Here is a 27,140-nt window from a genome sequence, read left to right as displayed (position 1 = left end):
AACACATTTATACTTCAGTTTTTGTAAGTAATTTTGGTGAAACATAATAGAGACAATTGCCTGACCTAAAAAAACTTCAGATGAATAATTTATTTAAGCTGAATTTCAAAATTATTTTTGGTATTTTTTGATGAAGTGAAAAATATTTTTTAGATGAAAATATGGCCTAAGAAAATTTGACCCCTTCAAATGGATAAAAACACACACACACAAGAAATCTTGGTATAAAATAATGAAAACAAATTAATAAAGTAAAAAAATCCAAATTACGAATAATAAACTTTATTCCATAACAACAAAGCAAGCATGTTTCAAGAAAATACGGTTACACTGCCAGCGTTGCAACCATTGGGATTTAGACACGATCAATAGCCAAGTGAGAAAGTACATACAAATATATTGAGTACAGAATCACTGACGAAATGGAGAAGACAAAATATCTTGATGAATAAAAATATTTGGTCCCAGTTCACCCACTGTTTCAAATTGGTTTACAGGAAATATATTCACAACACTTACAAAATTAAATTATATATGCAAATAAAAGAAAATCACATTCCATTTAAAACTAAAAAGTAGAAATTTTAAATCTGAAGAGAAATGTGTAACTTCTCACAGTATCAAAATGGAAAAGATTCTGAATTATATTTTTAAATATCAAATTCAGTAAATGCTTCAAGATATATATATATGATAAAATTCGATGATTCTGTACAATTCATAAAGTTTTTTAAAAAATAATTTTTCATTATAAATTCATTTCACAAAATAAAAACCACCAAGCACAAATATACTTTAAATAATTTAATTATTCAATCCATTTATCTGAAAAATAATATATTAACATTTATTACATATACTAATTAGAAACATACATATATGCTACACATTCTCTTAATTTGCTTTATGCACAGCATTTTGCATACTTATATTTTGACTTTAACGATATCAGTCTTAACACAGTAGGGACAGTCCCAAGTTTTAAAAAATTCATGACAGAAAGATCGGTAAAAAAATAAGGCAGGCACTATTGAATTATATAAGAATATTACATCTTCACATTTATAACATTGTTTTTTCTTTAGAGTTCAAAACATTTTTAACTGGAACATGGTAAAACAATGATAAGAGTCTATAATATAAACAGGTTTTTGAAAAATGCACTTTTCTGGAAAATTTTTCACATTTATGACACCCTACATAAATGTCTATTTTTTAGCCGAAGCATCCTGCAAAAAGAAACAAGTATTAATACATAAATAATGAAACTAAAAATATACCCATTCATATGAGGCGCAGATTATGTTTTTTTACTTCCAATTGTGAATTTAAAATTAATTAATGAAAAAATTTCATGCAATTAATAAAATCATGAGGGAAAAATTAATAAATAAATTCATTCTTTTAAATTAGCAACAGATGATTCTTACAGAATTCTTTTTTTGTGTGCAACAAATGTTATCTATCCTGCTATCAATATGATAATCCTCATAAGCTTATTCTTATACAAATTTATTGTCTTCGAAAAATTGCACATAATAGAAATTAATAATTCAAGTCATGATTACCAAAACTTGAAGCAATATCTGCTTAAATATGCAATTTTCACCCTTATTTATCTGATTAAGAATGCCAAACTAGAAACATCCCCCCCCCCAAGTACTAATTTGAAGAAATAAAGTTGTCCAAATTTACACCAAATTACCCCTGTTATAATTAAATTTTTAAATTCTGAAATGTCCCAAAATATCTTCAGAAGCTGCTGGTATTCTAAATGCTTTTGAAAAAGCCAATCTCATTAAAGAGGGATATGCATTTTATTCCTCAGAGTTATGGATAAGAAAAAAAAGGGGAAGGGGAACAAATTCGTCGAAATTTTGAATGCAACAGTTTCTTATAAAACATGAATGATACTAAGTAGACAATCAATTATAAATGGGATTGCTCTGTAATATCATAAATGTACACTTTTTTTTTATACTTTCTTTTTAGGAACAGCCATTTTCAGTTTTTGAAATCTTTTTTTTTCCTTTTAATTATTAAACCAAAACTATAAAAAAATGTTGGCAATGAGAATTCATTGAAAAAATAATATACTGAATTCAATTACCAGATTCAATTTCTTTAACTCTTTTTTTTTAAATCAAAGATTAATAAATTTAAATAACTGGCTTATTCTTGATACCTGGAAACGACTAAAATGTTGTTCCATATGAATTCCTCAAATGTAATAGTAGATATAACTTTGATTTATTGAAAATGAAATATGAAGAATATCCTATTTAAGTATATGTGAATAAATATGAAGAATATCCTATTTAAGTATATGTGAATAAATAAGTCCATATTTGTTTTAAATGCTATATTATTGTTTTGCTGCTATTTCCATTCATTTATAGTAAATTCTAAATCAAGTCAAATTTTTTATGTCTTAACGAGAATTAAGTTCATCATTAATTTTTAATAGATTAATAATACAGAATAATTACTAATTAACTGAAATCAAATTGATTGGAACAAATTAATATACATTTCATACTCATTATTATAAAACTCACTAGTCTAACATTTAAGTTACAGAAATTATTTAGTTTGGTCTATATGGAGTTAAAGTCAAATTGGTCCATATTAAATAAAATACTTGTTAGGATAGCTGATGAAGATTTCTTGGAATACTTTTTATTTAGAGAAATTTGTACATATTCCTAAGAAACCACAAAAATCTTGTACATATTCCTAAGAAACCACAAAAATCTCATAAACGTCATAAAAATCAACATCTAGTAAATCGGAATTTCTCTACAGTTTAGCAACACTGAGTTATGATGTACAATGCATACTCTATAGAATGGCTAATGATAGCTTGCAATAATTATTTGTTCCACAATGTAAAGAACTATGTCTTCTTTGATTTATTCATAAGACGACACACCTTTGTAGGGAATGTATATCAAGGACCTTCAAATTCTAACATTTAGTTTACACCTATCTGAAATGCTTTCAAATTCCAGTTTTAAAGCTATATAGTGACTATCAAGAGTCAGACTAATAATTTTGCCTCATTTTTATATATAATGGTGACAAGTTCAAGACTTTGTTCCAACATCTAATATGTGAAGGTTGAAATCTATCATCTAGTCTGCTATAGCTCATTAACATGAAGCAAAACAAAATTTCTAGAATTTTGTTGTAGATTCAGCAAAACTTAACTATTCTATATCATAGAATTTTTTTCAAAACATCCACAACCATTATTTATTTTACAGGAAAATTACGATTTTTTGCTGTTATTAATTAACAAAACAATGCATCAGGGTAGACACATTTAACCACACATATGTTCCAATACCATTACCATTTAATTGGGAGCATTTGTTTTAGAAAAGTGTTGTCAATTTTGATTTATTTAAGAATCTACAAAAAAAAAAAAAAAAAAAAAAAAAAAAAAAAAAAAATCTTAAGATGTTTAGGAATTTTGTATAAATTTTGAATCAAAATGTGACTACAACTTATCAATTTAAAAAGATAACTTGATGCAGGAGAACATTAATTAAATGGCAATTTTCAAAATTTGAAGAAAAAATAACTTAGGGTTCACAAAGTATCCAAAATGGATTGTCAAGAATTTTACAAATACAAACACAAGGGTAGAGAATATCCAAAATTAAAAATAATACACCCCCTACAGACACCAAAAGAAACACCTAGACCTCCACCCGACAGACACAGAGGGAAGGGAATGCATGCATAAGTGAGGCAAAAATGAACATACCTGTCATTTTGTGCCTTCCCTAGGAAGCAAAGATGTAGAAACAAACACAATTAGAGGGGGTCATGGTATAGAAATTTCTCAGTTTTTCAACTGAGGATAGTTCATGCAGGATTTTATCATGCAAGTAATGTGGAAAGTATGAAATGATGTTAGTGCAAATTCTTACCGTTTTATTTTTGGATTTTTCTGAACTCTTTTTCTTTGGTTTAGACTGGAAGAATATAGGTAAGTCGAGAGTTAAACAGAAGTGTGTTAATGTTAATGCTGTCACTCATTATTAATTTACTGCTTTAACAACATGTAAATACTATATAACATTTCACAGAACTTTACAGATCAAAGAAAACACAGAATTGCAACTTTGGAAAAGATTATTTAAAATCAAGTATCACATTTCACAGGGAAGCTGCAAGCAAGATTTTTATCCATAGTGAATAAATTCAAAATCTTGAGAAGAATGAAAACTATGTCGGTAAAGATTTTAAATTCAAATGTTAACATAATGCTCACATATAAAATATTATTGCAATGAAAGTCTAAAAAGAAATTTTAAGAATAAAAAGAAAAGTTAAGAATAACTAAGCTACTAATAATAAAACTGGCGAGTAAAATGGCTCACAAATTTGAAATTTTTTTCTTTAACGAGTGACAACATGAAAATTACAAGTTTGAAGTTTAATAGTTAGAGTAGAATGCTTATGGGTTTGGGATGAAAATAGTTAGAAAAAGAAAATCTGTTATACCTCAGTGGCTACAGGAGTTGATACAGGAACTGTTGTACCTCCATTAGTAGTAGCAGCAGCCTAAGACAAGATTGATTATTTTTCAATTACATTCTCAATACTTAGGGTAAACATATATTCAATATATACTAAATATATAGAAAGATGCAAGTTCTAAACTGGAATTTTACACTGTACTTTACATCTTTATTTTTAAATATGCATTTTTATCAGCAGTTATAGAGAGATTGGAAAACTAAACAAATTATGACAATGAACATGCATTGTAAAAAACTGATAAGAAGGTCTTTCATATTTTTTTTATACTTTATCTTTTTAGATTACAGAAATTCATATTTGACAGATTCATAAATTAAATTAAAAACTTATTCAGGAGTGAAAACTAAAATTTTCAACTTCCATCAGAACTAATAATTCACAAATTACACAACTGAACAATATTCATCAAAGCGAATCCTTAAATTTAATTTTACTCAAAATGTTTTTGCTTTTATACAATTTACAATTCACATTCTTGCTTTTCCTTATCAAACAGCTTACTATAACTTACAATGATACCTCATATACAATAATTCAGTAACTAGTTTAGAAACAAACATTAATACTTTAACATTTACAAAAGCAACAATGACATTGCAAATGGTCCAATTAGCAACCACAGCATCTAAATAATGATTCAAAATTGTACACAATTCCATTTTAAACTAAAATTAATTACAAATCAGATTAATAAAAGGGATTGTGCAAGAAATCAAATATTCATTAATTTTTCAAAACTCACAATAAAATGAAGTAAGCAAACGTCTTAAAACACAACTTTATTAACTTAGATCAAAATTATTTTTAAAAAGGCAATAACAGACAATAAAGAATTTTACCTGTTGTGCCTCCAGCTGGCTTTTTAGTTTCTTGACCATTTCTTGCTCAGCAACAAGAGAATCTTGTCCTATTTTGACTAAGGAATTTAATCGGATCATTTGCGATGAGAAGTCTTTACTAATTTTCTTTTCCTTCTCTAGTTTGGATTTTAAATCCTCTACCTCCTAAAATTGTTAAAAAGAAAGCAAATTAGACAAGTCTACATTGAGTTTCATCACACATAATTGTGCGAAAAAAGATCTAAAAAAACCTATTAAAACAAATGCATATTAATTTATAAATAACATACTACATCTGTACATACAATATTCCAAATGAAAGCTTCTTTTAAATTTTAGAGATATTTTGAATTCGCAATTAAAAATAAACAAATGATTGAAAATGAATGCAAAATAATAATAATAATTTCAATAGATACTTATTTTATTGCATAGCATTTAGAATAGCTTAATGAAAGTGAGATTCACATTGTTTTAAAAAAAATCAATGCTGAAAATTGCTCAGATGAAGACAAAAAGTACAATTTTCAAAATATTAACACGCTTATAAGAAAAACGGGAAGTTTATTTTACATGTAAAATGGAACCTAGATAAACAGTAAATAAATTTATTATCAGCAAAAAATTGTATTTGGAAGATAGATGTATGAAAAGCAAGTATTTCCCATAACTCAGTTTTCTTTCACACCATTTTGTTACTTTTTATAAAACTGAAAAGTTTTTTTTTTTTTTTTTTTGAGGAATTTAAACTTAACATTACAATCTTTCACAAGGGGGAAAAAAATAATGATCTCATTTTGGTTGAATAAATGTAAACCCAAAACTAGACAATAATGGCAATTAGAGAGCACTAATGAAGAATAAATTCATTTTAAAATAATTATTCATCAGTTTTTATGTTATTTTATGCCAAACTAGTTTTCTCAAACATTTCATTTTAGCAAATAGAATAGCAAATAGAAATTTTGAAAAATCTCAAATCTGAAGACATTGTAAAATTTTCCTCAATTCTCAATTTGTTTTAAGTGAACCGCAGAATAAGAAATCCTTCAACAAAACTGAAAACTAATTTGATATCTAGATTGCTATTACATGTTCATCTATTGTACTATTAATAAAATTACCTAAAAATATAAAATTTTAAATCACATGAATGAACAAATAATGTCATTTAGGTATAAGAAATACCATATGTAAAGCTACCATCTGCCCTATAATTCTTATCTAATTAAAAAAGTTCTTGCTTAAATGATAAACCAAGTGCACCATTTAGAATTAATTTTATCTCAAAATACATTCTGCATCTAACAAAACAAAAAAGGTTCGATATTGCAAAACACTGAAAGCAAACATACAATTAATTACATATGTAGTTACATTTAGCTACATAAATATGACTTCATAAATCTGTCTTTCCCAAACTTGTTTGAATATGCATGTACCAAAAATTAGACACAACAAGCACATGGTATTAGACATTTACACTAACCTGCTGTAGATGCTCAACACTTTTTTTTTCTTTCTGAAGCTCTAGTATTTGTTTTTCTTTATTTTCTAACTGGTCTCTAAGGTTTATACAATTTTTATGAACCTGAAATATATATATATAAAAAAATACATAAATAACTAGTAAAAATGCATCACTTTATAGTGCATATTTATAACCTTTTAATAAATATGAGTCTGAAAAAATTTGCAAAAAAACTGCTTAAAAAATTCATATAATAAAAATTCAACCTTTGATTTAAAAAAAATATAAATGAAGCAAAATTTTAACTGTGATTTAATAATAAATCAAAAATACTTCATTTGCATACCTCTTCATATTTCTGTTCCACATGTGACTTTTCATTTTCTGCACTCTCCAAAGTGCTCTGCAATTCTTTCAGTTTTTCTTGCAACTAAAAATGAGAATAATGATGTCACATTTCTGAAAGTTATAATGTTTGAGTTTTTAAAAAAGACTTAAGTTATTTTCCCTTGAAATTATAAATATAGTATTTCCCACCAAATGAAATATTAGCAGAATGTAAATAAATACAAAGATTCCCTTAAAATTTTAAACATTACAGCCTACTTTTTAGAAATTAAATCTAAAATGATTCACTTCATTCTTGAAACATTGATTTTTTTTTAAGCCATAAACATAATACATTTTTTTCAAGAGGTTTTATAGGGGGGGGGAAAAAAAACCCTTATGAAATGGGACTTTACATATAATTTCACAAAAAATATTTCTTCCCACATCACTTTTTTATAAACTGTGGACAGATTCTAAATTCATATCATAATCCATCAGCGAGTCATGACAGACATTTTAGAAATCCTAGCAGTATAGTAATGGAAAAAAGATCTTGATATGTTAAAGGAAACAAAAAGCATAATAGGAATGAAAAAGAACAAAAAATAATCAAAACTCATATTGTGCATTAAATACCAATATTATGTGTGTGTGTGTGTGTGTGTGTGCATTTAATAATAAGTAAGCCTTTCTCAGAAAACAAAATATAACTTCATAATATAGGTGCAGATTAAAAATTAAATGTACACAATACGATGTAAAATTATAACATTAAATTTTTTTTCCTTATTAATTAAAATATTATAAACAACAAATATGTGAAAACTATATGCCATTTATAATTATATATCACAAAATAGCATTCAAAATAATATGGATTATACAAAATTTTTTAATTACCTCTTCCAGCTGGCCCATTTGTTGGAATGTAGATTGTAGTGTTTCCTTTTCAGCTGTTAAGGAATCTCTTTCTGTTTTGAGCTGCAAATATAGTAAAAAGTATAAAACTTATGAACATTTTTGTTAAAAAATGTTTATAAAAAACATTTTTGTTAAATAATTATTAAAATGTTTCAGGCTTTATCTGCACCAAATTAATCATGAAAATGAATGTGATATCAAATTTTATATTTACCTGTTGTAACTGTAATTCTTTTTCATTCAACCTCTCTTGCCATTGCTTTTCTTTCTCTTCCGCAGTGTTTTGTAAAGAATGGAGCATAGACTCCTAATAGGAAAGCATTTATCAAATTAAAATAATCAAATCATAAACAGTAATTAAATGTGTACAAACATTTCTTTAAACAAAGAAAGCATTTACAATTAATTTAAAATTTCTAAAGGGAAAAAAATTCAGAATTGCAAAATTAAGAAAAAACACTAATAACAAAATTATATACTTCATTTCTTGATTTTCATTGCCTATTTCAATATGAACAGTTAAACAATATATAAAGAAAATTGCACCCAATTTAGAGAAATAAAATATTTTATAAAATATCCAAGTTTATATCCTCCTATTTAAGATTTCTACTATGAAAAGAAAATCAAAATTCTAGAGAAAATGCAAACTAAATTCCTGTATTATTTATTTTATGAAAGTATTAAATTCTGTTTTCAGAATATTTCTTAATTTTATCATCTACTTAATATTTCGAGAATTTCCTAATTTAATAAACAAACAAGATTTTTTACATAAGTGTTGTATATAATTTTTTTTTTTTTTTATTAAGAGGATAAAACTAACTGTGTCCATGATACCATATCAGCTGGAACTTATAGGAATAATTGCTTACTTCAGAAGTATTATTCAAATTTAATTTAGACTGATAATTTCTCATGTATATTTTTTAAAAAGTTAATATCATTGATATACCAATTAAATGTTTTTAAGAATAAGTGCTTACATCTTTTAAATTCTAGATATACTTTCAGTTTTTAAGACTGAATATGTAAAACTCAAATTTCTAATGCGTTTTTAAAATTTCTTAACATTTTTAATGTTCGCAACTATTATTCTTTGCATTATATTTGATGCAATACAGTGGAATTTTTTCTGTGCATGCATATTTTCTTTAATTAAGATATAAACGATAACAAATAAATAATTGTAGTATAGCTAATTCCAACTCTCATTGAAAAATTCAAGAAAACTGCTAGCAAATAAGAAATGCATACCGTTTCTGAAAGAACTTGTGAGAAGTGTTTCTCTTTTTCTGAAAGCTCTTTGCTCTTCTCTTCAAGAAGATCTTTCAATTTGTTATATTCTACTTCACTAGCAGATGAGGAAGTGGTTTGTACAACAAGATCAACTTGTTTTTCAAACTCGGCAATCCAAGATTCATAAGGCTGAAAAGGGAATTGAGCAATTAAAGAAAATGCAAAAACAAGCAATAAATGGATATAGCAAAATATTATTTAAGTTTAAATACAATTACGATATCACTTGCAACTATTTCTTCATTCACTATTATCACTTTAAATATAAAGTACCAATACTAATTAATACCCTTATATTTAAACTTTCAAAAATCCCTTATATAAATAAAATAACAATTACAACAGACAATAAGTAAAATACATTATATATATTAAACCTAGTATTTTTTAAAAAATGAAACTGTTGATCCAACAAGATGTTTAATGCAAATAAAGATGAGAAAAGTAATTATAAATAACCATTCAATTGTTGGTTCAATTGCAGACAGGTAAGAGGTGGGCACAAATTACAGAAATAAAAATAACAATAGATTCAATTCTTAACCTGTGAAATATGTAATGCATAATACTAATTCAGTTTTTGAATCTATTGTGCATCTTGTACAAAAAAAATATGATCACAGCAGAGCAGCAATTCATGCTTATATATCATTGATAGTTTTTCCACTGTGTAAATTTAATTTTTCTTACCATGAAAAAAAAAATCTTGACATTTTAAAATGATTAGGAAATGAAGGATAATTAGTGATTAAAAAAAGAGGTGATTTGAAGTCTTTTAAAGCAGACATATCCGATTTGTAGTTTAATAAGCCTTGACTTAATAAGATCAGCAAATTTTTAAAATATATATAATTAAACAAATGCATCTCCATTTTAGAATGTCAGGAGGCATTATATTGAAGTATAAGTGAAAAAAATCATATTTACAATTTCCTATTACTTTATATGAGATATTATATATATTTAATATTGCAAAAAAAAAAAAAATCAATGCACTGTACATTACCAAAATATATCTAAATGAATTTTTTTATGACTGCTTTGATTTTAATATGGGGGAAAAACTTTTCAATAGTCATACCAGCATTAAAATAAAAGTTAATCCTTTTACAGAAGCAAAAAGAAAAAAAAGGGATGATTTTTTAATAAGAATTTTAATGATACTAAAAACAGAATTTGATTATGCTTATCTTTATATTAATTCTCCCCAAAAAAATTTCATATAAAAAAATTATCTTAACTATGCATCACCGTGTTATTTTATTGTTTAGACTCCATTAAAATTCTTATAAATGTGGAATATATGAAAAGGAGCTGAAAAATGCATTTCAGGTTAATTTTTCTTACTAAAATGTGCACCTATTTGAAGTAAAAAAATAAAAATCTTACTAACTGAATTACTCAAAGCTAAGGAAAAAAATATCAGTAATACAAATATGAAACAATGAATGCATTAAAGATTAGCAGTAACAGAATTTTCATAATTATATTACGAATTGCCATGGCAGCATCTTATACAGCAATATGCAATTAGGTATTAAATGATACAACCAATTATACTAGTGTGGCAATAACTTCAATGAATTGACTCAATTCTGTAATGGGAACAATACACAAATTTTTTTATGCATAATTCTTTTTTACAATTCAAAAAATAAAATAAAATTCAAGTGATTTTCGAGAATTAATTATATTCATCATATGAATAAGAAATTCTGCCATAAACAATTCTATTCACAAAACTAATTTATGATATCACTTACAACTTTTCATTTAAGAATAAAACAGATCTTACCAATGAGCTATCTATAGAAACTTCAGGATGTATCCTTTGCAGACACTCCCTTGTTCTCAATTGATATTCTTTAATTTGATGTTTCAAATTCTAAAGAAGCAAAGGGGGAAAATGTTAAAACCACAACTGTTATAAAAAAAAATTTTTTAATTAATTCCAATTTTTTTTTAATTCTTTGAAACTTTTAATTTAATCATTTTATAAAAGATTGTCTAAAATTCTTCAATATCCTAATACAGTACAAAAATACATCAATATTTTATATAAAAAATATTCACTTAAAAATCTGAGAAATTAAAATGCTGACAATTTGTTTTTAGGCTTTAAATTAAGGAATCAGTTAAAAAATTAAAAACATCATAATGCAGTTATCAGTACTAGGTTCGGAAATTTTTACATCACAGCAGGGGAATAAAAATATATGACAATACTCATGTTATTAGTATTAGATTACATTATTAGTACATAGTTATTAGTATTACATATTATTAGTTAAATTATTAGAGTGATTTGATTATATCCATCACAAAACATAATGTTTTCCCTTTCATTAAAGTGAAAAATAAACTACAAACCAACATAAAGTAAATCAATTTTTCATACCTCAACACTTTCTTCCATTTGAGCTAACCTAGATTCTGCATTCTTTCTTTCAGTACTTAATTTATCAACTTCAGCTGTAAGTTTTTTATTCTTGTCTACTTCACTATTATAGTCCGACAATCTTTTTGCCAATTCTGCTTCTACTTTGGTTAATTTTTCACTAAGTTCTGATGAACTTGACTGGTTTCCACCTTTAGATTTTAGCTTTTCTTCAAGCTCTTTTTGGACTTGTGACAGCTTTTTGTCAGCTGCAGTCTGTATTTCTTTGATTTTCTGTTCAGCACTCTCTTCAGCTGCTTTTAGAGCATCCATAGCTTTCCAATTCTTTTCCCTTAGCTCCTAAATAAGGTTTCAAAAAATTTTATTAACAATAACAAAAAAATTATTATTATCAATATTTGAAAAAATCAATATTTAAAAATATTATCCAAGGAGAAAAAAATGTTTATATTCATTTATATATAAATAAATTCACAGTACTAATAAGTTAATAATAAGTTTTTAACAGTATAGCACAGAGAACTTACATTGTTTTTCTTCTTTTGCATTTCAGTTTCCTCATCCAGAATAGAAATTTTAGCTTTCAACTTATTGATTTCTTCATTCAATTTTACCAATTGTGTTTCTTTTTCCTTAAGCCTGATGAAAGAGAAAATGTTCAATATGAGCATTTGTCACATTATTCAAAGCAATCGATTGATAAAACTGATTAAAAAAATTGCAAATTCTACAAGAAAACTTACTGGTTTTCTTTGTCCTCTAATGATTTCAACAGATCCGAATCCTGTGGCTGAAACAAAAATACATCCTTTAAATAAATGTAAAATTATTGTTAAAAATATATAACACAATTGATGACTAAAACTAATAAATGTTCTAAAAGTCTTTTAAAGACTATTTTATAATCCTAAATAATTTTTCATATTTATCCACATTTATAAAAAACAAAACATCAATGTTTATATTTCGCATATTTCTTAAAATCACTTTTTCCTTCCTATGAAACAGGAAATAAAGTATTTTTAAGGAATTTTTAACCACTTTTCAGAGGTGGTTCAATAGTTCTGTATTGCTTTCCAAAATAAATGTATTCAAAACTTTATATGATAAAACTTTCATTAAAAGAAATGGAATAAAAGAAAAATGTATAAAAAATGTTTAGAATGATAAATACCCAACAGAAATGTAAAAAACATGTTGTGATCAGTTGTCCTTAGAAAAATAACAATTTAAGCATAACCATTGAATGGATATAATGTTTTGGGATATGCTACCATTTATTTAACTTTATTGTTAAGTACCAAAACTTGTATCTTAAATTATGAAAAAAGTTTATTGGGAAAATTATCATATGCAATTAACTAGTCCTCAATATGATACAATATATTTATTGTTTAAAAGAAATTCAATGATTAAAACATTCTTCAATCAAAACTATATAATTTCATACAATACTTTCTGTATGAAAAAAAAAAAGATGAATATTACTCTATTCATGAGGTAGTACATAATTTTCTAATGCCATTTCAGATCTTTTTGACACTCAAAAGGCTATTGAAAATCAATAAGAAATAATTATTATGTTTACAATTTCCCTGTGATGTTACACAATCAGAAAAGGAAACTATTAAAATTTATAAAGCATCACTAGGTTATCAAAACTTTGCACCTCTTCTTAAAATCAGAAATAACTGCTAACTGTTCAAAAAGAAAATTCTGAACAATAATGCAATACACATAGATATCTATTTTCAAAAAATGTCTGTATTAAATTGGATTTTCATGAATCCACTCTGAGAAATTGCGACTCAATTTTAAAGTTCTATAAATATTAGATGATATAAACATATCAACACTATATTCATTTTTTTAATTTAGAAAATTAATGAAAAATATTCCCGACTTAGGAAAGGAAAAAAAAAAAATAGTTAATTCTAGAACACAATCACTCTTGCTCAAATAATAATTTAAATATACATTATTGGGCATATTTCCTGTTAAAAAGACTAATAAATTTAAATAGTATTAAAATTAAATTAATATTACAATATTAATTAACTATCATTATAAAGAAGGTAGTAAATTTAGAAGGACTTTTTCAGAATAACTCAATGTTGCTTTATATTTATTATTATTATTATTATTATTATTATATATATATATATATGAGAAAGAATTTGGAACAGATGAAATTATAGTATGTAAAGAAACTCTGCCACAATACCAAAACCTTTTGAATGAAGTAAGTAGAAAATTTACGAGTTGCATAACTAATTTTTCTTACTAGCCATACTTTAAAAATTGACAAAGGAATAATTAAGCAACAAACTTTTCCATTCAATTCTCCATTTTGATGAATAACTTCTTGGCCATCTCCAGCAACTCTTTCTTTGGTAGAAACCAACTGCTCAGCAAGTCTTTCATTCTCTTTTTGTAGATTTTTAATTTCTGACTGCAGTTGATTGATGGTGTCAGCACTTGATGAATACTGTTTTATTTGCGCTTCCAGATCAGCAACACGTTTCTGGGGGGGGGGATTAAAAATAGCTTCATTTAGTTTTAACTCTTAGTTATCTAATTTTTTCCACCAAGAAAAGCAAATTTATGTTTAAATGCATTAACTATACAGCTTTTAGAATAAAAGAAACAAGAAAATAACTCCAATTTATATAAGAAGAAATGACTAATTTCATCCAACGGAACAATTGCTAAAGCTCATCCTATTTTCAATGAAATTTAATAATCCACTATATTAATGAAAGGGCTTTTTTTCCCCTGCAAAATAAAATTTTTATTGATGTTAACAGGTCTTAGTCTAATCTTTCGGAATGTGACATTCAAAACTTTGTTTTCTTTTAGTTTTAATTGAAAGCTTTTTTTTTTATTCTTTTTTTTCAGTATTAGTTTTACTTACAAGTATAAGTAAATAACTGCAGAATTCACTAAATATTGATTTTTGCACAAATTGATGGCAGATAATTCTGTAATTGCAATCTCTACTAGTTAAGAGCATCTGCAGTACCATGGATTTCCCTATTTTCAAGCAGTAATAAATTTATGACTATCAAAAAATTATATATTTATTAAAAAAAGTTGTATTGTTAATATTTCTTAATGGTACATCCAGTAGACTTATGGCTATAAAATATCAAAATGAAATTATAATAAATACCTCAAAGTAATTCTTACAAAATTTTACTTTAATTTATAAATTTACATAAAGTTTCAAACATTTTTTCGAAATTTTTTAAAACTTACTTCCACTTTAACTACATCAGTAACAATTTTTATCAATTCAACTAATTTATATCTTATTACTTATATGAACTAGTTGAAAGAAATTAGTTTATATAAGTTAAACTTAAAATAAATATATACCTCCTCATTGTGAAGTTTTTCTTCCAGAGTTTTCTTAGACAATTCAAGAGCAGCTTTGGTGTCATTTAATACTTGGATATCTTTCAAAAGAATAACATTTTTGGCACTGACTTCTTCAAATTGCTTCTTAACATCAACCAATTGGGTATTTAAATTTTTCAGATCTGCTTTGTGGCCGCCAACTAGCTGGGTATGTTGTTCAATTAGCAATGCATGGACTTTCTGTAAATCTTCCTTGGACTTTTTCACAGCTTCCAATTCGGCCTTTGTTACACCAATAGATCTGGAATAAGAAAAAAATAGAAATTAATAACTCGCATAATAAATTTTACTCAAAACAGATTAAAATTAGTTAAACAAATGTATTAATTTAATAGTCAATTTTTGAATCACTCGAAGTATAATAGGTAAATATAATATTATCAAAAATATGATTTGAAAATCATAAAAATAAACTGAAATAGGTAAATTAAAACATTCACATACTTGATATTTTTCTACTCTACTTGATATTTTTCCTTTCATATTAGATATAGAATATTCATTATAATTTTATTTATGATGGCTATGATTCAAGAACAGAATTGTAACAATATTATTAACAGGAATAACACATAACCCTACCTCCCCCCCCACACACACACACAGTCCAGAGAACAACTAGATACAATAATTTGAAATATATATTTCTTTTTCCTTTCTATTTAAAAGAATAAGATAAAACCATATAAAGAGAGTACTTACTCTGTTTCAAGTTTGGTCAGCTTCAACTGAAGTTTCAATTTTTCATCCTCAACGTTTTTCAAAGCAGTACTAACTTTCTTCTCAAAATGTTTTTCCAGCTAAAAAAAAAATAACAATAATAATAAAAAACTAAATACATGCTTAAAAATTATTACAAGCTAAAATGAAATCAAAGCATCAATAAAGTTATACTGAGAAATAGAGGAATCAGATTAAACATATAAGAACTTAAAGTGTGTCAAGAAAACAGTATATTAGAGTTCAAAGATAAAGTAATCTTCCTTTTAAGCTTTTTCAGAAAGCACTAATAAATATTGCTAAAAAAAATCTTTTATTTTAAAAGATTAACATTTGTTCACTATTTTACACTGAATTTACTTTCCAGTTGATAATAAGGATCATGAAAATTTTGTTCATCTAAAAAAAAAAAGTAAAAAGTGGAAAAACCCCTGAAATGACCAAATGAAAAAAAAAAAAAAAAAAATTACTTGGATTTTCAATTTTTGCTGTTCATTTAAAAAGAAATGTAATTTCTTATTTCTATTAATAATCTCTAGAAATTTTTATGTTCAAAAAAGAAACCAGATGACATAAAACAAAGCGTTATTTTAGCTTGGTTTTTATTAGCACAAGGACCACCTTTAGTTAAACAGTGTCATATAATCCTTTCCGGATGAGAGGCCTCCATCCTAGACGCATGCAAGGAACAGAGCATATGAGAAAGGAATAAGGAATTATGCCACAGAATAGGGATTTGCATCGATATGCCTAACTTCGAAAACAAAATCAGAGAAAATACTATAAGTCGTAACATCATTTTTGCTACCTTTTTAGATTATTAATTCATTCTCATAACACGGATACATTCTTCCTCTGACAAATAGTGTTTTCTTGCGATAATAAACTGGAACCAAGGCTTTCCGTAATAAAAAGAGAAGAGTGTGAAATATATCCAAAAGCTATGCAAAATACAACAGAACAAATTGTAAAACCCAAAAAGACTAGTTAGTTACACAGTAATAACAATAAATTTAATTTAAAAGCTTTTTGATATAATTTTTTATTAAAATATAAAATAAAATGGCAAAAGAATATTTACTTTAATTATCTTCTAACTTTTGATATTCATATCTATTATTTCTCAAAGTTATTACTTCCAGAGAGTGTTAATTCTATAAAATCAACATATAATTTCAGTGCACTGAACTCGGGAATAACAAAATTCCAACCTCTCACACATCAGGAAGCAATTTTTTTTTTTTTTTTTAAATTATATCTTCTCAAATATGGAAGAATTTAAGTTTAATAAAACTTTTAAAACAAGCAATAATAAATTCAATACCTGAGCAAATTTTTCCTTTTCAGCAGCACATTGATCTTGAACCTGCTTCAGACGAGTTGCATAAGTTTGTATCTCCTGATGCTGCTTGTTTATTTTCTCCTGGTTTGTTTTTTCAAGTGTCACATATTTAGTTTTCAATAAATTATACTCGTCTCTTAAATCTTTCAGTTTAGAAACAACAGCTTGATTCTGACGCAATTCAAGGTCCAACTGCTGCTCTCTCTCGTGAAGACTCTTTTTTGCATCAGCAAGTTGATCATTCCTCTATTAATTTAAATAAAAATTGTTAGAAGAAGAAAAATCTTTAAAATGATCAGAAAATGCATGAATATTATAAATAGAACTGTAAGATCATAATTATAAGTACATAAATTTCTATAATAACTTTTTTAACAGAATATTCTCCTCATATAATTTACATGAAAAGTAAATACAATGGCAAATATATTGATCAAATCATTGAACATGATGATCTTGTTCTATATTCTTGTGTTCACTTTATATAATAAATGTAAACTTCAAAGAGATTTCCATGCATTCTTTTTATTATCCACTCAAGACACAATTTGTAGTATATGCTTTACTTCCCTACACAACAGAGAAGTGTTAATGAAATAATTAATGAAATAAGTGAATTTTATCAGTGAAAATCTTTGTGCCAGGAAAGAAGTTTGGCAACATTTGAGTCACTACTATTGAGAAAAGTAACCACGAGTACATGCAAATTTATGCACACTGAAAATGGCTAATTGTTAATAATCATTTGTGCATACATAGGTCTGTATTTGATGACATTGTTTATTACCTGTGCAATTGCTTCTCTATATGAAAAGAAGTTTTCAATGTCTAACTTAAAGAATTGAAATCAGTGGAATCGACAAGCTGTTTAAATATTAAAAATATTTCTAGAACATTTGTTTCAACTACTCAGCGATTCTTTTAATTTTCATAAATATTTATTCAAGCACTGATTGTTAGAATATAATAATGTAAATATAAGCTTTAAAGAGAAGATACTAAACAGCTTATATCCTCTAAAGAACCCTCATGATACAGGTATATGAGGGTTAACCAAAAGCATAAATATAATACTAACCATACAATACCTTTTTAAAAAGTGCAAAACAATTCATAATGAGAAATAGTCAATATAAGACAACACAGGAATTTATATACAACAGAACTTTTATAAAAAAAATATTCCATGAAATTAAATGCAGAATTCAAAAATTTGTTATTATATTAGAAATTTCACTGGTGTTCTGTTAATATAGAGATCGGAAATTTTCATAAACAGATAAACAAATTTATAGAAGGTTTTTTCTCCCATTTTTTAATTTACCCATACAAAATGCATGTTAAATAGAATTATGAAAATTAAGTAATTTAATTTATTAAGTGAAACTTCTAAAGAGCAATGAATTAGAAAAGTGGTAAACATTAAATTTTTGTATACAATAAAAATTGCACTCAAATTTAAATTAATAGGCAATCCAATAATTTGTCTGGTATTACATTTCAACGGCTCTTCTAAAATTCTTACTTTTTTAGATTAACCAACAATCATATTAGAAACTAAACAATGAGATCATTTGACACACAGAGAGAGGTGATTTTAATTTCATTTGTGAAACAATGTGTAACTTTAGTATTAAATCAGAAAGAAGAAAATAACTTTTCTACAATATCCTTGTTATAAAATTACTGATTTCTTAATGTTTAAAAAATAGAATCAAACTAAAATTTCCAAAAAAAAAAAAAAAAAAAAAATTAGAAAATTAACCATATTTGAATTAAAACATCAATAGGAATCAACTGAAGTGTCCTCCCAAAAAAATTTAATACATCAGAATAAAACTTACTTTAGTCCATTTAGTTGAGTCCTTTTGCTTATTTAACAAAATGTCAATCAAATTCTGAATTTCTTCAGTGTCTAATTCAGCATCCTTAATGAGAGACAGAACTTTACTAGCAGTCAAAGGTGCAACATCTGTTTAAAAATAAAAATATTCGTATGAATGACTTTATTTAAATGGCAAATAATTATAAATTGAAGAACATTAAACTTCATACAATAAAAGCTAGATGTTAGAATGAACTATGACATTCACACAAGGTATAAAAATAAATAATTATCCAAGTACTAAATATAATCCAAGTAACATTTCTATGATAAAAAGAGAAATAAAATTGTATTAATATTACAACTAGAAATCTAAGATTAATTTAAGATTATGGTGGCGTCAGAAATGCTACAAAACTGTAAACAGAAATATTTATATAAAATACAATATAGGATTAATTATATATCATGGTAAATTTTTTACAATTTATATACGATTCTATTATGTACAAGTTTCACAAATAATTTATTGACAGAATAGGTCATCATTAAAATTCAATAAAAAGCAACTGCTGCACACAAATTTGCTATTTTAATTAAATATCTTTAAACACCACTAAATTTGAAGTATTAAAAAAGAAATATAAAAGATATTAATACTTAATTTAAATTAGTTTCATTCTGAAATATGCAATATTTAAAGCATTCAAGAGCAGATTATCAAAAACATTTAAACCAATCATACTGAAGCAAGAGGATCCCTCCCTTTTTCTTCCGAAATATCTCTATCAAAAAACTTTAGGCTTCATATAATTGTTTTATTCAATGAGATTTTTATAAAAAATTAAAAACAGAAATGAAAATAAAGAATCATTTTGAATTTCGAGTTGATTGCTAGCATTGTTACATAAAAAAAAAGAAACTAATTCATTGAAAAAAATGTAAAATTGTTTATTAATGACACCTAATTTTTTTTAAAAAACTGTCAAACTTTCTACTTTTACAATTACTGGAAAAAACATTCAATTGTTAAAATGCATAATATGAATAAAATATTCCAATGTAAAATAATTAAGCAGATATTTTAAAGAAATTTGATACTTAATTTCTATTAACATTTACCTTTCTCTACTGGCTCTTTCTTCTTCTTTTTGCTTGAAGTAGAAGCTGAAACTGAAGCTTGCGGAGGATTGCTTGGAGCAGATTTTTCAACCACAACTTCTTCCTTGGGTTTCACAGTTTCAACAGGTTTTGATACAGCCTTAACTTTCTCAGCTTCCTTTTCAACCTTTGCAGACTTCGCAGAGGCCTTTACCTTCTCACTTTCTTCCTTCTTTTCTTGTTTCTCTGCCCCAACAGCAACCTCTGCCTTCTTAGTCTTATCTACATGATTACTTTCCGAATTTTGCTCAGCAGATTTTTTACCTTTCTGTTTAGGTGCCTTAACTTCAACTGGTTCAATTATTTCAATAATAGGAATCTCTTTCTTTACTTCAACTTGAGGAGGCTCCGAGGTTGGTTCTGGTTCAGCTTTTTCCTTTTTCTTAGCCCAACTTCTCTTGAATTTCTTTTCTTTTTTAGTTTTATCTGACTTCTGACGTAATTCCTCTTCTAAACTACGTCTCTTCTGCTCTTCAAGTACTTCCTCAAAAGATTTTTCTTTGATGCTGAACTTATAAATCAAATAAATAATAAAAGGCACAAAAGTACAGACAGCTAGGATCATCGCCACCTGTGGCGAAGAAATAGATGAATATATTGCTTCTTCAGCGACAGTCATTTTTGCAATAAATTATAAAACTATCTGAAAAAAAAAAAGAAAGAAAATTAAAACATTAAATTTTTTTTATTTCTAAAATGGCTACTTTTCAGAAAATATTTCTTTCTCACTAATTATCAATATTCCAAGCAATTAACTACAAAAATATCACAAAATACACAAATATTAAATAACATGAAATTCAAGGAAAAGCATTAACCATAAATTTACAAAGAATGGGGAGAGTGGTTGAGGCTGTTCTCAGTATTTAAATAGATTAAAAAAATTTACTTTATTATGAAATGCTATTTATATTCATTTTATGACAATATAAATAAAAGTTAATTTCAGCAACAAATTCAGAAGACAGTTATGAATTTTAATAATCAACCTTTATTATTATTATTCTTTCTTGAAAATAAAATAATCTCTTCATTAATTTATTTAAATTTAAAAACCATAAAAAATGATTTAGTCTTACAAAATTCGCAGAATTATCCCATCCTAAAATTACACTTGTACAAGATTTATATTCAAGAAGTCTTAGTCAATTTCTTTAGAATTCTCTTCAATTCCATTTCTATTTGATGCATAATATTATTTATAACAAAATGGAATAATTTCAAACAAAAATCTGAAAGGCACAAGTCAGAAATTTTTTTAAATTTAAGCTAATAATTTTAGGCCTTTTTTAATAAATAAATTTTATTGAAGTTTTTCACAGCATCATTATACAACTATAATTAAGTAAAATAAGACGAAATATGTTTCTCCCCACTAAAAAATTAGTTATTTTGAAATAAATTTTCTGAATAACCACTTAAAATTCTTTTAATTATTATTACTATATTATATAATTAATACAAAATAAATAAAAAACTGTATTGGTGAACTTGAGATAGTCTTTTGTATTGTAAATTTTGTTTAAATATTCTTGAATAGAAAGAACTTATAAATATAACACAAGTATGACTCATTTAGCCATGTTTCTTGATAAAACATTTTATTTTAGAATATCATTGATAATAGCATAGTTTTACAAGGTATTGGATGCATTTTCAATTGCATATATATACAAGCATATAAAAAATTTAAAGAAAGAGCAGTCTTAAACATACATCAGTGCAGAAAATAATTATAATTACAATGAAATTTAAATATATATATATATATATATTCACTAGCGGAAAATTACAGACCAAGCAGCTAGCTAGGGTTGATAGGCTAAAAAGGGGAGGAGAATAACAAGCCAAAAGAATTTTTATTTTTATAGTTGCCAAATAAATAAATTTGGGGAAAATATAGATTCTATAAATTGTAAAATGTTAAAATATTGGCCAGGTTCTTCTTCTATGTTTCCTTACATTTACTTCAGTGCTTACAAGAAATAACTTATAAACACTGAAAATCTGCTTCAATAATACTTTATACAAATGTAGATGTGAACAGTCTGGAGTCAATAACTAAATAAAAACATATATTTTCACAACAAAATAAAACATTATCTTAAGAATGCAATAAAATGCTAAACTAAATTAGCCAAATTATCAAAGAAAGACTAAAATACTTAAATCCACTACTGATTTAATAATTCATGAAAGATATTAAAATGGAATGAAGTCTTAAAATAAATACCACAAAAAGAATTTCTTTAAAAACATTTCTGTATTTTTTTAATTGATTTTTTTTTTCCTTTTCTTTTTTTATCAAAAAGGTAATATTAGTCTAAGTTAGCTTTTGATTTACAAAGGAAAGACTAAATTTTTCTAAGGGCATAAAAGATAAAATTAGATTTGAATCAGAAAAATTTTATACATTTATATCATTATGCCTTCTTAAGATTAATCATTAGCTGTACTCTGTTTCACCCTAACTTGGCAGTAGTGTATATTCTAGGCATGCCGAATCACAGTCGCTGTGAGGGGAACTGGGTTACTTTAAACTATAAAGTTACTAGAAATGCAGATAGCTGGCGGAACTTTATCTCGCAAATTTTTCGCCAAATAGTAAATATTTATTAACTTTATTATATTATCATTTTAAATCAGAGAATTAATTTTTTCCTTATTTTCATTATTTTGTTCAATATTATTAATACATTATTTTAATAAATCATTAAAGTTATTTCATTTCGTTTCATCGTTTCTCAAAAGAAAACCCTAAATCTTTCAATATTCTGTAAAGCGTAGTTCGGTTAATGTTTTTAGAAAAGATATCTGTATCATCGTTCACATCTTTTAAAACTTTATCTAATGTTGGGATCTCATTTCTACGAATAAATGCATGGATTTTTCGTCAGATACAGGATAATGTAAAATCATATTTTAATGTAAAATCATATTTTAATGTAAAATCTTCATTTTTACATCATCATATTTACTTTTTCATAAAATGACCTGAATGTTTACCTACTGAGCCTGGCTGCTTCTTTCCAGGGGTACTTAAAGGACTGGACGCCTTTATTTCTATTTTTATGTTGCACTTTTTGTTGATTTCACTCGTCTTGAGCGAAATCGGTGAGCACAGCGTATTCGGTGATAACACTTTTTCTTTTTCAGACATTTTAGAAGTGAATAGAAATGACGAATCGAATAAATATTCAACAATCAAAACTAATAACTACTAATGTGATTAATAGTATCAAAAATATCAGCTGGTAAAAAAGCGAGAATAAAAAAGTACGAAAGATGATAATGGTTGGGAACTAAATGAAGCTGAGTTGGCGGAGACGTAAAAGAAAAGCGCACCAAATATTTGACCTTGAAGACTGGTTCTAGCCAAAGTGGAATTCATTATGTCAATCGTTTCGTTTTATTCGTTCGCTTTATTTACAAAATACTTAACAGATAAACACTTCTAACTTAAGAATAATTTTAAATACACTCTGATAAAAAACGGATTTCTGTAATTTATGATATTATTTGACATATTTCTGAGCATTTTAACTATTTTAAAGTCGGAATTGATGGGGAACTCTTTCCCAACGCGGAACGTCACATTTTCTGCCTTTTACAATACTGCCAAGTTAGGGTGAAACAGAGTATAATTTTCAAAACATAATAACAATAATATATGTTTTTAATTCTTGAAAAAGAATATTGCGAATCTAATAATTATCACAGAAAATTCAACCTTTTTAGATAAACAAGCTTAATTTAAAAATATTTAATCATGACTGATATGGTTCTTTCTTTGAATATGTTTTTATAATATTGCAATAATTACAGTTTACATTCAATATATTGATGAAGTAGATTAAATCTTAAAAGATGCTGACTGTTAATTAGATTGTTAACTTCATTGACATATTAAATAATAAGGATTCCCCCCCCCCTTTTTTTCCCCTCCCATTCAGACAAGTGGATAACATGAGCAAATAAGTGAATTCATTTATATAGAATTCTGGCTTTTTACTTTGCCCTAGCTTTAAAAATGTGATAACTTTTCTTTAGAAATAAATCTAATACTCTTAATTAACAGGATTTAATTTTAGAAAACATATTTTGGGAAAAAACTATCTTCCCAACTCTAATAATTCATAGAATGTGCTCATCTTACTTCAATGAACAATGGATATTCAGTACCATATTTCTGAATTTGTTAAATGTAAGCTTAACCAACCAAGTTCTTTTCAATCATTCTGTCTCAATTTGACCTCTTCCACCATGCTAAATTAGATTCTGTAATTCTAGTCGCTTTACAAATGTGTGAAATACATTCAGCATAAATGAACTCACAGAAAGAAAGATTGTATGAACAAAACAGTAAAAAAGAAAAAAAACCATATCTGTTAACATCAAAATACATTTTAAAGAAAGATAATTTAGTTATAATACAATATGGATACGAAATAATAGGACTTTCTTTATTTCATAACAAAATGCCTAAAAATTATGGCAGTCAGAGTGAAAAAAACTATTGAAAAATAAATTATAAATGTAAACAGAAGCATTTATGAAATTTTATTCAATTATATTTGTTAATATTTTATCAGTGTAGAATGAAATAAATTTAAAAAGGAGCCAAAATAAAAAGAACAAAAAAATGTATTATGGTAGTCTACTTTGAAGAGTTATATGTCTTGTAAAAAGGATTTCTACTAATAATAAAGATGTGTGTGTATGTTCTACAGACCAGTTACCAGATTTCGCCCATTATATATCTTAAAAGATGATATTTAAAGCAATTTTTTAAAAATTTTAATTAAAAATTAAGTTGAATTCTGATATTTTTTTGAAAAATTATCTTTTTAATTATATCAATTTTATGACTGTGCAAATATTTCCTAAATTTTGGCAATTTTTTAAAAATTTTGCCTAATTTCTAAAAATTGGTTACTTTGTCACCCTGAAATTCAAAGTGCTATCCCAATTTCATCAAATATTTCATTGCATGTTTTTCTTCCATTGTTGAAAACTGAGGAAGGATTTTATTTAATATCCGAGTAGTTCACAAGGGAAATAAAGAAGTGAAGTTACAGCACAATAAAATTTAGAAGACAAATGTACCACAGATTTACGATTTTAATAGCAATATGTTACGAGACTTTCCATTAAATTTTAAAAATTCATGTGCACAATGAAGAGAGCATATACAAGAGAAAAGAGAACAGATATAATGTCTGATAATTTGATGGAGTCATGAACATTAAATTATATCTAAATAATTTGACTGGAATAGAATAGAATTATTATCCTTGATGGACTAGGTGGTCAACAAAGGTGAATAGTACAAGGAATGATATTGCACGAAAGGTTCCAAATATTCTATTTAACTTTTGAATAAATTTTATGAACTACAGATAAAAACAGTTGCAAAGTAATAAAAACTGAGATTTTAATTAACTGTAAAAGTTCTTTTTTATATAAAAAGTTAAAAAATAATAAACATGGAACAACAATCAACAAACTTTGGATTGTCTTTCAAATGAATATGTTTCCATTAGCAACCAAATGAATATATTTCTATATATATTTATACAAAATTACTTTGCATATCTAAAAGATCACAGACAAAGCTTTGTTTCTCAAGCAGCATAATTCAGTAAACTTCTTCAACTAATTCACAATGGAAAAGTTACATAATTTAATATTTTAAATAATGATGCTGATTTTTTAACATATAGATATATATAGTATTTTTATTTTTTTTTTTTTTTGGAAGAGGGAAAGGTATCAATACGAGTTAAAATTACTACAAAATGTGGCAATAGCATTTAATATCTAGGCTTTTTTTTTTTTAACTGAAAGTGCTTTAATAATGAATTTTCTAAAAATAATTGGAGGTTAAAATAATATTATAAAAACTACAAAAGGTATTTTTACTTAAGATTGAGATTCATTGCACAGAAAAATTGAGTTGCCCTACATATGTAGCATGAAAATGTATCCATATAAAATGCGTTTCCAGTAATAAACCAGTAATAAATATACATCAGCACTCAAAGAAATTTTCAACTAATGTATATAAAATAAATATTTTAATTCGATTAACAATTTTTGTATTCTATGAGCAACTGGCAGGTTTCATTGTGATCGGAATATTTTGAAGGAAATTCAAGAATTTAAAAAAAAATTAACCGCTTACAAGTATAGTGTCATTAGTAAGTGGTCAGTACCTAATCTAGAGCCCGCATACCTAACAACCAGCTGGTCGCACCCACGTACATCCAACGTGGCCAAGGCCAGAACATCGGGCTTTCCACTTGCCACGTTACCAGCAAAAGCCGCCATAGCGATCGCAATTCAATGACCTACTGTCGATGCATTTAATAATTGTTCATCACTCATCAACATCCAACATTAATATAAGAAAAAGAATTGTCTAGCGTTTGTTGGAATGAAACTGAAATGACACATCATCATTGAAAAAGGAGCAATGGGTTGACATCTTAACCGGACACAGCATTTAAATATATTATATTAATAAATAAGCAAAACAAACACTGCACATCAGTATATATATTTCACTAAATTTCATTCCGCACAAATCATGCAAATTTATTCCAACGCACTTCACGAATTGACTATTAGCAGTGATAAGAAATTACGGTAACATATTTAAACAAATAGATTGCAAATTTTCAAAATAAACCACTTACCGAAAAGTTGAAAATTTCAAGAAGTAAAGACAGAAATCGTTCACAAAAAGCTTGCGATAAATATTTAAAACTTAAAATGCAACTTAAAACAGCTACATTACGACAAGGCGCCAGAAGGCATTAGGTTGCTATCAGTTTGTGAGACGATGAAACTGATGTCGG

General features: G+C 26.1%; 1 protein-coding gene across 2 annotated transcripts; it reads right to left on the bottom strand.

Annotated features, from left to right (window-relative positions):
* Positions 1-266: 266 nt before the first annotated feature.
* On the bottom strand, positions 267-27,140 carry LOC129971061 (ribosome-binding protein 1-like). Of its 2 annotated transcripts, XM_056084531.1 has the most exons (20): positions 26,979-27,140; positions 20,242-20,923; positions 19,139-19,266; positions 17,277-17,540; positions 15,935-16,032; positions 15,191-15,473; positions 14,142-14,336; positions 12,556-12,602; positions 12,340-12,451; positions 11,813-12,151; positions 11,210-11,299; positions 9,373-9,543; positions 8,330-8,422; positions 8,095-8,175; positions 7,211-7,294; positions 6,883-6,984; positions 5,394-5,558; positions 4,516-4,575; positions 3,939-3,983; positions 267-1,229 (listed from the first exon to the last, which is right to left on the bottom strand). In XM_056084531.1, the coding sequence occupies exons 2-20, from the start codon at positions 20,897-20,899 to the stop codon at positions 1,209-1,211; spliced, it is 3,036 nt and encodes a 1,011-aa protein (XP_055940506.1). In that variant the 5' UTR covers positions 20,900-20,923; positions 26,979-27,140; the 3' UTR covers positions 267-1,208. The 2 variants fall into 2 exon arrangements, with proteins under 2 accessions (XP_055940506.1, XP_055940507.1); XM_056084532.1 differs by lacking the exon at positions 3,939-3,983.

The sequence above is a fragment of the Argiope bruennichi genome, chromosome 6, assembly GCF_947563725.1.
Source record: "Argiope bruennichi chromosome 6, qqArgBrue1.1, whole genome shotgun sequence".
NCBI classification, from domain to species: domain Eukaryota; kingdom Metazoa; phylum Arthropoda; class Arachnida; order Araneae; family Araneidae; genus Argiope; species Argiope bruennichi.
The sequence above is the reverse complement of the archived record's forward strand: the minus strand, read 5'-3'. Positions and strand labels throughout refer to the sequence as shown.